General features: G+C 39.2%; 1 protein-coding gene across 1 annotated transcript in view; it reads right to left on the bottom strand.

The window, feature by feature from the left end:
- DNAH8 (dynein axonemal heavy chain 8) overlaps window positions 1-12,259 on the bottom strand; it is a 591,778-nt gene that overhangs the window by 107,923 nt on the left and 471,596 nt on the right. The window contains exons 60-66 of the mRNA XM_077812184.1: window positions 10,669-10,791; window positions 8,071-8,201; window positions 7,506-7,659; window positions 6,779-6,943; window positions 6,052-6,278; window positions 5,437-5,555; window positions 1,832-1,935 (exon numbers count right to left, since the gene is read on the bottom strand). Of these exons, the coding sequence (XP_077668310.1) occupies window positions 1,832-1,935; window positions 5,437-5,555; window positions 6,052-6,278; window positions 6,779-6,943; window positions 7,506-7,659; window positions 8,071-8,201; window positions 10,669-10,791 (1,023 nt within the window). The remainder of the gene's footprint in view (window positions 1-1,831; window positions 1,936-5,436; window positions 5,556-6,051; window positions 6,279-6,778; window positions 6,944-7,505; window positions 7,660-8,070; window positions 8,202-10,668; window positions 10,792-12,259) is intronic.

Below are 12,259 nucleotides of genomic sequence, written 5' to 3'. Positions count from 1 at the left end.
TAAAGTTCAGTCTGTCCCAAAAGTTGCTCCACTTTTGCAGATGTTTCACAAAACTGTCATAGGGACTCAGTAGTTCTTTGCTTGGCCTTAACCAGACTCTATCTACAAATCTCACAAGCTCTGGGTCTTCCCCAGGAACAGAATCAGACTATACAATGAAATGCAATGTGTTGTAGTCATGCTGGTCCCAGGATATTAGAGAGAAAAGGTGTCAAGTAATATCTTTTATTCAGTTCAATAAAAGATTTTACCTCACCCATCGTGTCTCTCTAAGGAAATGAAAGGCATACTGACCTTGTGTTTTACTTCAGGCAGCTGTTCCAGGGATCTAATCCCAAGTGTAGAAATTGTACTTGGACATTATTGTGTGCTATTATCTTAATTACTTCTATAATACTTATATATGCAAATCACTTTATAGACAAATAAAAAATGAAGTCCTGGGCTCAAAGAGCTTTGTTTTGTTTTTTGTTTGGTGTTTTTTTTTTATTTATACACACATATGCCTCATCCCCACCCCCCAGACACATGCATGGTTAGTTCTGTGCCTAGGAGACAGTGAAGAAAATAAGGCAAGGAGTAAAGAAAGATGACTGCAGAGAGGTAAAAATGGGGCTAATTTGATAAACAGAAGACCATACTGCAGAAGAGTAGTTCTTGTATCCTAGATAGTCCAACCTTCTGGATTCTCTGTCTCCAGACACTGATCAGAAATAGTTCCTTTTTCTGACTTATCTAAGACTGCCAATTCCACAAGTATCCCTTGGTTTGTGGGAGAAATATTTTGCCATTACATTTAAACTCCAAAATGTCAAACAGTCTGTACAATTTTTTTCCTGAACTGCAAACTCCACAAATCTTATAATTATCTGGTGGTTAAATGGAAGCAATGGAAGCATACTGTTGTCTTGTGAGGTGGAGGAAGAGGGCCTAGGCTTTGGAAACAGCCTTAGAATCATCAACATATTCCTCTTCTCCTTCCTCTTTAACGTCAGTTTCCAAGAGACCATCACCAAGGCTGATAAGTAGTGTGGAGTGTCCTTGAGACAAGAAGATGCTACATCTGCTATTACGCCAGAATAATTTGATTCCCTATAGAAACACTTTCATTAAAGTCAAATCAGGCTCCTCTGTGGTCTCTTTGCTGAGCATCATTTTTAAAATTATGCTTACATGCACAATCCACTGGACCAGCATTGTGCAAGATCACAGGGACTCTTTACTTTGTTGTTGCAAAACAAGAACCACTCAAACTTTTATTTTTCTTTCTGGACCTCCTATATTAAAGCTGAGACGAACCACACAATGGAACAGAATTGACTAACACTAAAAAGGTCCAGCTATTGAATATTAACAGATTATCTTAATTTAATACATATAACTTAACTAAAAATTAACTATGAATAACTCTCAAACCAAGCTGTATTACAACAAAGAGCACTGAAACAAGCAATGAGACCTGCTGCTTACAGAGGAAAGAAACTAGGGAAAGCCAGGCCCGGCATTTATATAGTTTTTCCACCATCTCCCTCCCCAGTGGGTTCCACCAGGGCAGCTTTAGTTTCCGTTGGGGCTCCTCAGGAGCCTCACTGGCAGGGCTACTGTGGAGCCTGTGCTGAAGCAGCATACACAGCTTCCCTTGCCACATCTCCTCCTTGCACAGGAGCAGGCTGTTTTGGGTTACATCCATTTCCTGCAAGTTCCTTGACAAAGAGGATGTTGTGGACCTTTTACACTACTACAGTTCTCCCACACTATTTTTTTTTTTTTGCCACCAGTGGACATTAAAGTGAATCTAGATCACAAATATGTTTAGCAAATAAGTACGTACTTTATCTGCCTTTACAGAAGCCAAAGCCAATTCCTTTTCTTTCACTGCCAATTTCAGAGAGAGTTTGGCAACAGATTCACTGGCTTCCATCAGCTTGGCGAGACCTATCAAATATAAGATAATCATGGCAGTTCAGAAAGGTGGAGAATAATGCTATATTTTTGATAATTTCTAACTCTTCTCAATCTGCCCCCTCACAACCACCCTCCAATTATTCCCCTCTCTCATTCACCTGCCCACTAGCTCACAGTCTCCTACCCTGGGCTTCTCATCCAATCTTAGTCTCCTTCCCCTTCACTCTTCTCAGGGTCCTTGTCCTAATGCCCTCTCTTCTCCTCCCCCATCTCCTAGTCCATGTCTTCTTGCCCAGCCAATTTCAACCCCAGGTCCCAGTTTCTTGCACCCTGCCAGACTCCACTTCAAGTCTCTTCTCCGCACTAGGGCCTTTTTCTCAATCTGCTCCTCCCACCTTTCCCCAGTCTGGCTCTTGTCCCCACTTCATTCAAGTCAGGCACCTTCCTCCTCTATGTTGTCTAGATGCCAATGGGGTGACATTGAGAGAACAGAAGAGACACTCTCCCTGCTGTCAGTTCCAATGCCCAGCCTCAGCAGCCATGAGCTGTAATTGCAGGGAAAGTCCTGCTCACCCCCAGTAGCCCAGGGATGGCAAATGCACACTTCAGTTACATGCAGGAGCTGAGATAGGCTGGAGCATGTTAGTGCAACTGGAATCTTCAGAGATTTTAGCAGCAAAGCTCTAATAAATTCCTATTAAACATACGCAAACTATGTTTTTTCAAAGTGTTATAATTTGACCCAATTTGGGAGACTTTTCATGGGAACAGCAAAGGGCACATCCCTGATACAAATGTAACTCCACATGCTGAATTTCAAATCCCTACTCCAAAGCATGGGGGACTAGATCTTCTCAATGAAATAGTTGTAAGAATTTTTTTAATATGGCAAAATAATTTATTTTTTCTAATCTCATTCTTGCAAACAGTGGACCCATTTTGACTATAACTTTTCAAAAAGTTCAATCTGAGTGTCACAGGGTAAGTGCACTCTGTCCCTCCTTTGGGGTGGAGGAAGGGGCATTATAGCCTCGCGGCTGACTCTACCAGACCACCCTTTGCCTCAGGACGGTATGGTCTAGTGGCTAGAGTCAATATGACTGCCCTTTCTCACAGGGCTGCATGGCCTAATGGCCAGAATCAATACAGCTGCTGTTCCCTGCAGAGCTAGATGTTCTAATGGCCAGAGTCAATATGGCTGCCCTTCTACACAGTGCTGCAAGGCCTAGTGACCAGAGTCCTTACAGCTGCCCTCTCTTGCAGGCTGGATGGCCTAATGGCCAGAATCAATATGGCTGCCCTCTCCTGCAGGGCTGGATGGCCAAATGGCCATATTCAGTATGGCTGCCCTCTCTCACCGGGCTGGATGGCCTAATGGTTGTGGGGGGGGGGGGGAGGCGTGTGGCCAGGGTAGAGTCCCTGTCAGAGGTGAGTGTACTCAAAACTGGGTCTGCGGGGATCCAACCGAAACACGCTGACTTAGTTCCTGGTCATCACAGAATATCAGGGTTGGAAGGGACCTCAGGAGGTCATCTAGTCCAACCCCCTGCTCAAAGCAAGACCAATCCCCAACTAAATCATCCCAGCCAGGGCTTTGTCAAGCCTGACCTTAAAAACCTCTAAGGAAGAAGATTCCACCACCTTCCTAGGTAACGCATTCCAGTGCTTCACCACCCTCCTAGCGAAAAAGTTTTTCCTAATATCCAACCTAAACCTCCCCCACTGCAATTTGAGACATTACTCCTTGTTCTGTCATCTGCTACCACTGAGAACAGTCTAGATCCATCCTCTTTGGAACCCCCTTTCAGGTAGTTGAAAGCAGCTATCAAATCCCCCCTCATTCTTCTCTTCCGCAGACTAAACAATCCCAATTCCCTCAGCCTCTCCTCATAAGTCATGTGTTCCAGTCCCCTAATAATTTTTGTTGCCCTCTGCTGGACTCTTTCCAATTTTTCCACATTCTTTTGTAGTGTGGGGCCCAAAACTGGACATAGTACTCCAGATGAGGCCTCACCAATGTCAAATAGAGGGGAATGATCAAGTTCCTTGATCTGCTGGCAATGTCCCTACTTATACAGCCCAAAATGCCATTAGCCTTCTTGGCAACAAGGGCACACTGTTGATTCATATCCAGCTTCTGGTCCACTGTAACCCCTAAGTCCTTTTCTGCAGAACTGCTGCCTAGCCATTCGGTCCCTAGTCTATATCGGTGCATGGGATTCTTCTGTCCTATGTGCAGGACTCTGCACTTGTCCTTGTTGAACCTCATCAAATTTCTTTTGGCCCAATCCTCTAATTTGTCCAAGTCCTACAATTTGTCTAATTTGTCTAGGTCTTACAACTGGATCAATGACTACTCCCCCTAGTCTACTTCCTACCCTGTCTTCTAGTGGTATGGTCCATGTGTCTCCTGGGTCTCCAGCCTGTGGAGCTTCTGACTGTTCCAATGCCTCCTGGGTGTCCACGGGTAGCTGGGTATCTACCCAGGTCTCAGCAGGCTTAGGCCCCCTGGTCTGGGGCTCCAGCAGCTCCTGGGTGGGAGGTTGCAATGTGTCTCCTCTCTCCTCACCAATCCCTCCTGACTGAGCTGGGTTACCTCCTTTTATACTGGCTCTCAAAGTGGAGCATGTTCAGCAGGGGCGAGGGGGGTGGCTTTCTTTGCCCACAGTACGGGGTTAACTCCTCTTGTACAGTGCAGGGCATGTGCACCCCGTCACACTGAGGCAGACACCCAGCATGGAAAATTTCTGCCCAAACAGTTAAAGTATGGCAAAGTTATAAGAAACTAAAAACACAGTCTTATAATGGGAAGTGTCTGGCGACCTTAATAATAGGCAGCACTGCCAATTCTGCCTACAGTAATCATAGAATCATAGGGTCGAAGGGACCTCAAGGGTCATCTAGTCTAACCTCCAATTGAATGAACTTACGGCTTTTCTTTTTTCTTTTTTAAAATACTACAAGCACTAGGTTCAGGCATAAAAAGCATGTAACCTCCCTCACACTTCTGCCTGTCTCAACCACTTCTCCAGCCATGTTCAACACTGTACTAGGGTAGGAGGCAAACTGACAGTTTATGCCGAATTCTCACTGCTAATGCAGAAACTTCAGAGAAAGGATTGGAGTGGTTTTGAGCTGCCTCTTCGACCCTCAAGCCAATCAGTCAGGTGTTTTTTCTAGCCATTTTCAACTTCCCTTTTCTGTTATAAAAGCTAATTTGGGAATATTAAATATTTATGTTTAATAGAGGGAATGCTCAGATAGATGATTAAACTAGTTTTAATGCTGTATTTGTACCACTCTTATCATACCAAGGGACTTGGCCAATTGACGTTACTGCCACATACAGTACTCTGAAGTAACCATCATTTGAATTATAAGGTTTAACATACACATTTCAGGTTTGGGCTATTTGACTGTGATACAAAAAGGGAGTGATCCTAAATGATCTGTGAATGAGAAGCCCAACCATAAAACAGAGGTCATCTGGGACCATATCTAAGATTTATTTTTATTCCCTATACATCTTACCTATTTGCATGCGTTCAGCTTGTTCATTAATGTTTCCTAGCTTTTCAGAATAAACATCTTTGTAACCATTTATGAAAGAGAGATAAGATTTGGGTGTAACATGAGCTCTTCGTCGATATCTGAAAGGCAGAAATTTAAGAAAATTATAATTTAATATATAACTTTCACATAGTATTCACTGGAGATCTAAATAGCCGCACTAGTGTCCAGGTCTTCAGTTTCAACTGAATTATTTTTTAAAACACAGACAGCAAATATTATATGGAAAGAGAAGCATTTCATGCAGTCAAAATACAGCATCCCTTCACAACGATAATACTTAATGTCACCTTTTATGTGCAATTACATCTGTCCTTATCCACACAAGCTATATTAAAGTTTCTTGTACCATTTTTTATTCTTATCCTACAATGGGAATAGGGTAATGAAGTTGCCACATACTTGTGATTATTATGGATGGCTTTTGAATTTATCAAATACCAACTTCACTTCTGTATTAATAAACTGTAAAAGACCACTATTTCTTCATATATTACAATGCCATAAACATTATTCCATAAATAGTAATAATATTTTTTGTGATTGCTCAATTTTTAAATTTGTACAAAATGTTACCTTTGGAAATAGTTCTCACAGTTCTCAGAAACTATATCATGAAAGAGGCCCATAGTTTCTACTACTTGTGCTTTAACTTCAGAAGAACAAACAATATTAAATTCTGAAAGGAAGTAACTGGCTACAGCAACAAGGGCTTCTTTAGGCCACCGATTGAACCAGTCCATAGTGCAGCCTGATATCAGACCAGGAAATTTCAAAGAACGTGCGCGGAACTTCTCACCAACCTAACAAAAGTAACAGTTTTAAAACAATGCTTAATATAGTGTGTGTGATACCATATCTGATTTTATCCAAAACATTAACATGTACATAAAATTTAAGCATTTTTTTCTCATTCTGTTTTACCATTATAACATCATGCATAGCTTTTACCCTATATCTGCATCCTATTCTTTTTTATTATCTTGATATCCTCAATAAAATTAATAAAACATTAGAAAAAAACTCATATTAAAGATGAATGCTACTTAGTGTTTTAAAACTTCAGTTAGTTGTACATTAATTTCAATTAAAAGCTTGACATCCACTCACACCTGCTTTGAGGGCTCTTGTTTTTCCAGCAACAATCAAGGACTTCAGTAAAACCTAAAATACTGAAAAACTGCATTCACTGCTTGATATATGCCCTGACTCTTCAAATTATAAACCTTGAATGATCACATCATGTTTTATATGGGAATGTACCCACAGAAATAAACAAGATAGTTACAAAAAGAAAACTCACTGGAGAAAAGCAGAGAACAACATGCAAATTCTTCTTTGACCGTGATATAAAATACTCATAAAGATTATCAAATGTAGGAGGAAATCGAGGCAGCTCTTTTTTCATCACAGATATTAATCCTTGTGTAATTTCATCCAGCTCATCCCGAGCAAATAAATTGGAAATCTTTGTACAAAACCAAAATGCATAGGAAAAGAAATTGCATTAATTTAACTGAATGATAATATATTTTATAATTGTAATCTATCTTTCCATCTATCTGTCTCTACACACACACAAACAATTTAGATGAACTAAGGGCCAAATTCTTCCCTGATTTACACCCTGAGCAACTTCATTAAAGACAATGGATGTTAGGGAAAAATAAAGCCCTAAACTAGCAAGGACACCCTTTGGTAATGGTGGCCTTTTAAATACCCTCCTCACTTATTTTCTCCCTAATGCTTACATAATCTGTCCAAATCAATTTCACATTGGAGCATGGCTGCATGAGGAAATACTGTACTTTTATGAGCATCAAAAGGTATTCTTGCAAGAGTACTGACGTAAATCCAGAAATTTATATTGAGATTCAGTTGGGGCCCCAAATGTCCCAAATTTGAGATATTTGGGATTTGAATCCTTTCTGGCCCCATTAATTATTACAAAAATCAATGGCAATCAGGTGTTAAGAGCAAATATTGAAATTTTTTATTGCTAAAGTATACTGCCATTTTGAGGATCTAACCTCTCCTGAAGATAGCAGATTGTTAAGGTATTCCAGAAATGCTTCATCTTTTATTTCATTGTCAGTGAAAATGAAAGTGATGCCTTTTCCTTCTGCACCCGCTACTCTATATAGAAGTTTCAGATCATCTGTCAGATTGGAAACATTATAGGATCTATGAGGAAAAAGAGAAATTACAAATTTGCTTAATACACAATACAGAATCTTATCAATTTTTCAAATTATATTTAATATATAATTTGTAGAACAAATCATGACTATAATATCCACACACTTCAGCGAGGGGAAGATCCATCTCCCCGTGAAATAAACTGAAAGACTCAGGATCAATTCAGGAAAGCATTTAAGCACGTGCTTCAGAGCTTTGATGGGTAGTTATGATTTGCTGAATTAGGGTCCTAGTGAGCAGCCACTGATGCATAAATGAATCAGACTGTAACAATTTTTTTGTTTACTGTTTTTAAAGATAGTGTTTAAAATAAAGATTAAAATACTTACATTTCCTCAAAAACATCAGGTTCTAGTTTTGGAGAGACAAATAACACAATATTTTTTCATTTCTTACCTGGTTAAAGTTATCTGAAATATTCTGTATCCAGCTATAAAAGAGGCCAATCTTGAAAGACTCTGTTTTCCAGAACCACCAACTCCTACAAGTAAAGCATTTCCACATGCAGTCCGAATTATTCGTGAAATCTATACAGAAAAAATACAAGTAATCTGTGCTGTGTTTAGCTAGTTATAAAAGATTAGCAGAGTTAAATATCTGTTTTACTCCAAATATTATCTGGGAGAGTACTTTTGAAGACCTTTCCCATAGAGAAAAATAAGGCCCCTTCTTCCAAATAAAGCAATAGTATCTGAAGAGATTCATGTGACTTAAGTGAAAGGGCTGCATTTTAAGAACATAGCTTCTAATTTATGAGTTGCATGTGGGATTTAAAATAAATATGTTTAGGATTTCTGTTTAATTGTAGATTTAAGATTGAAATTTTCCAAGCTTAATCTCCTAATGAGTGGGACTTTAAAAGACAACACCACAAAAGCCACTTTTAATTAGCAGAAGAGTGAAAAAACCCACACATCTACACTTATAGAAATGTTTGCAATTTTTTTTCTAAAAACATCTCTTGATTAAAAGGTAGAGAAATGAAAATAGAGTATGGAAATATCTTTCACTGAAAAGAAGAGCCTTTCAGTGCTCTGGTGAAAACTCGCTTTCCTTTGACCAAGTTATGAGCTTTCAAGAATTACAGTCTGTCCATATTGGTGTGCGGTAATTCTCCAAAAAGGGCCATATTTTGGAGTTTAAAGTACCCACCCTACACACACCGACATCATATATAATTTAAAATCTTATATTATGTACATTTAGATGAGGTATAATGTGGAACTGCCAAAAGATATAATAAGCCAGTAGGTGAGGTGAAACAAGGATACCCAACATGAAAAGGTGTCATTTTTTTGCACAGTTCCAGAAACAGTGCAGCATGACCATGACTATAGTTTGTACTGTTTAAGTTAATTTCAATACCTTAATGTGGTGTTTAACAAAAAGCTAACAAATGACAATGTATTAAAAGATGATTATTAGTTTTGCATGGGCAAATATTTTTTCCCCAGAAATAATGAAATTGTTTAGCATGTGGCAAAAATGGTAAATATCGAAATTTTGCAATATACTAACATAAAATATTTTCACATCACATATTCTTAATTGTCAAAGTATCTCACAAGTGATTATAATAGATTTCTATATTTTCAATTGAAATTTGCCCAACAGATCAGGCTCACACTTAAGGTTGTGTACCAGTAGCAGTAGATTGCATCTACATAGGTTGTACTGCATAGTGGGTTGAAATAAATGTCCATGTATTCCTAATGTAATGCTTCTCCATTTGTAAGCTTTTGTACATAATATGTAGCATCTAGTCTGCATGATAAAAGGTTTTAATTTGTGACTCTATCCTAAGGGCTTATCCACATAGGGAAATAGCCCAGAATAGGTATTGTAGAATAATTATTTCACAATAACTATTCCATACTAGCTCCTCATGTGGACACTCTTATTCCACACTAAAGGTACATCTATGCTGCACTCTGCTTTTGGTGGTATGTAGAGTACATACACTATCCACACCCCTAGCATGGGAACAGTGTTGATGGTGAGGCACTGCTTAGGTCAGTAGAGTAAGGACATGCCTGAATCCTGTGGGTATATACCAGCGTATGTACCCTACTCATCAAAGCAGTGCCTCCCTCATCTGCACTGCTATTTTTAGCAATGTAGTGTCCCCCTGCCTCCCTGTTGCTGGAGTCTTTCCCTAAAGCAGAGAAGGGCTCCAACACCAGGAAAAGTTCTGGCAACTCCCTGCAGCATCAACCTTTCCCTTCCACAGGAAAAGACTCCTGCAGTACAGAGCTGCCAGTAGCTTTCCAGGCAGTGGGAAGAGGTTTTGGAGGTGGGAGGCAGTGGGAAAGGCTCTGGCCAGTGGAGATATTGCCTAAGAGTGCCTTTTTGCAGTTTAGCTTTATCCAAAATGGCACTCTTAGTACTATAGTGTACACATGGGCAGTTAGTATGGAACAGCTATTGTGGTTTAAATTCACACTCTAGCTTATTTCACAATAGCTTTCCCATATAGACAAGCCCTAAGACTGCCATTTTTGCTGTTTGCAAACAATGAAACCATAACTCACTGTTATTGTATAATACATCTGCCTTCAGTGCTTCCTTTAATCCAGTTAGTCAATATATATTGTCTTCTTAATGCATAGTTTTACATTTATTTAAAGGGGCTTTCATATTCCATTCTTTACTGATTTCTTTATACTGTTAAAACCCTTCTGTATATTCCTCAGATCTTTCTTTATATTAACATCTAACTTTGTATTGTCTTTGCATGGTAATTTTTGAGATTATGCAGCTTGCTCCATCCACCACATAACATGTGGAAATTGAAAAAGACTGTCCCCTTACCAAGCCTTCTGAACATCACTCCTTGCTTCCTTCCAAGAACATTTAGCTTTTACACACAACTACCCTCTATCCCCTACCTGACAATTCCAAATTCAAATGGTCAGTTTAGTTCTACTATTCATATAACTCATGAGGTCCAGTCACCTAAATTAAATGTATTATTAAATGCTGTATAAACAAAACCTTAACAAGATGTGTCATTGCATCTTTAAAAAACACCAAATCAAGAAATGATCCCCTAACGGCTTCATTGTATTGCCTCTGGTACATTTGCAATTTTTCACACAGAAATTCAAAGCTCGGGATCTGAAAGAGAGAGAAAAAAGCAAGAAAAATAACAATATTTATAGATAGTCCTAGCATATTAGTGTAACTACAGAGGTAAAAACACTTATCTGAATAAAATTATGTAGACAAACTTTTTGCAAACTCCTTCACTGAATTACTTCCCAGTTACCTGAGATCAATGCATCTGCTGCATCCATAGACTCTCTCTTTTAGAATTGTGTCTCATAATATAATCAGGAACTGTTAACAGCATTTAGAACTAAAATAGGCTTGCAGGCTCTGACATGGCACATAAACTGCATCTTTACAAGGAATCCTGCGGTCGGCTCCTGGTTTTTTCACTTGTTCTTATATCTAGAACACTGGTATTCTTATTAGTTCCTTCAGGATTTATTTGCTTGTGGCTTATTTATATTGGGACAGATTCTCAGCTGTGCTGAATTTACACTTTGCACTATTGAGGAAAGTAAGACGAAAAGGTGGCTCAAAGCCACGTTTTCAGCTCCCCTGATTCTTGGACAGTTGTGGATTGAAACAGTTCTGCAAGTAATTTAAAACATCTTAGGGGCTCAATTTGCTGAGTCACAGAGTTGAAGAAGACTAACCCGTCTTTGTGGAGGAGTCTCAGGAGTGGTCTCAGCTGGTGTAGAGGAATGCAGAGACCAACAACTCATCTAAACTCTCAACCCCCTGTTCTGGCAGACTGATGGCTAGAAAAAATGGCAAACATGAGCTTGAAACAATCATGGCAGTATTCCCCTTTCACGGCTTCTGAGAAGGTCTCATTACAGATGAAACAACTCTGAACCTTTGGCTTGTTCCATTTGACCTGCTCCACCATGATGGGGGAGAGAGAATACATGGAGAAAAATAACTTGTTGGGGGGATCTTCTTTGAAGAACAAAGCCCAAAAATGTTGTCCCCTAAAGGAGAACAGAGAGTAGGGGAAATAATTTTCTTGTTGCTGCCCCAACATTAGCATTAAAAGTTAGGATTGCAAAGGATACGGAGAATGCTGAAAGATCACTGGCACAGAAGTGGTCCACCAGTTTCAGGAAGATAGGTACAACCAAAATGTCTCACACTACAGAAGGGATAGGAATCAGACATTTGCTAGAAATTCAATCTAAAATTTCTTTGCTTAATTTCACCTATAATTCCTAATTATATCTCCTTGCATGAGTCAAAAGAATCCACCTCCTTCTTTGGGGTTTACACACTTCAAATACTTATGCACAACTATATTGTCTCTGTCTGTTGGCCAAAGTAACAATATTCAAATGCATTTTTTTAAAATCTTTCCTCATAAATCAATCCCTACATTTATAGTGCTCTTTTCTGCATTGATTCAATTTTTTCAACAACTTAATGATAATTAGCTTGCCAAAACAGAACACAGTATTTTAGGTGCAGTTCCAACAGCCATACATGGAAAGGGACAAATGCCTCCTCTGCTTTGAGATGTGAGGTTTCTTTATATACTGCA

Source organism: Eretmochelys imbricata, chromosome 3 (assembly GCF_965152235.1).
Source record: "Eretmochelys imbricata isolate rEreImb1 chromosome 3, rEreImb1.hap1, whole genome shotgun sequence".
Taxonomy (NCBI): domain Eukaryota; kingdom Metazoa; phylum Chordata; order Testudines; family Cheloniidae; genus Eretmochelys; species Eretmochelys imbricata.
The sequence above is the reverse complement of the archived record's forward strand: the minus strand, read 5'-3'. Positions and strand labels throughout refer to the sequence as shown.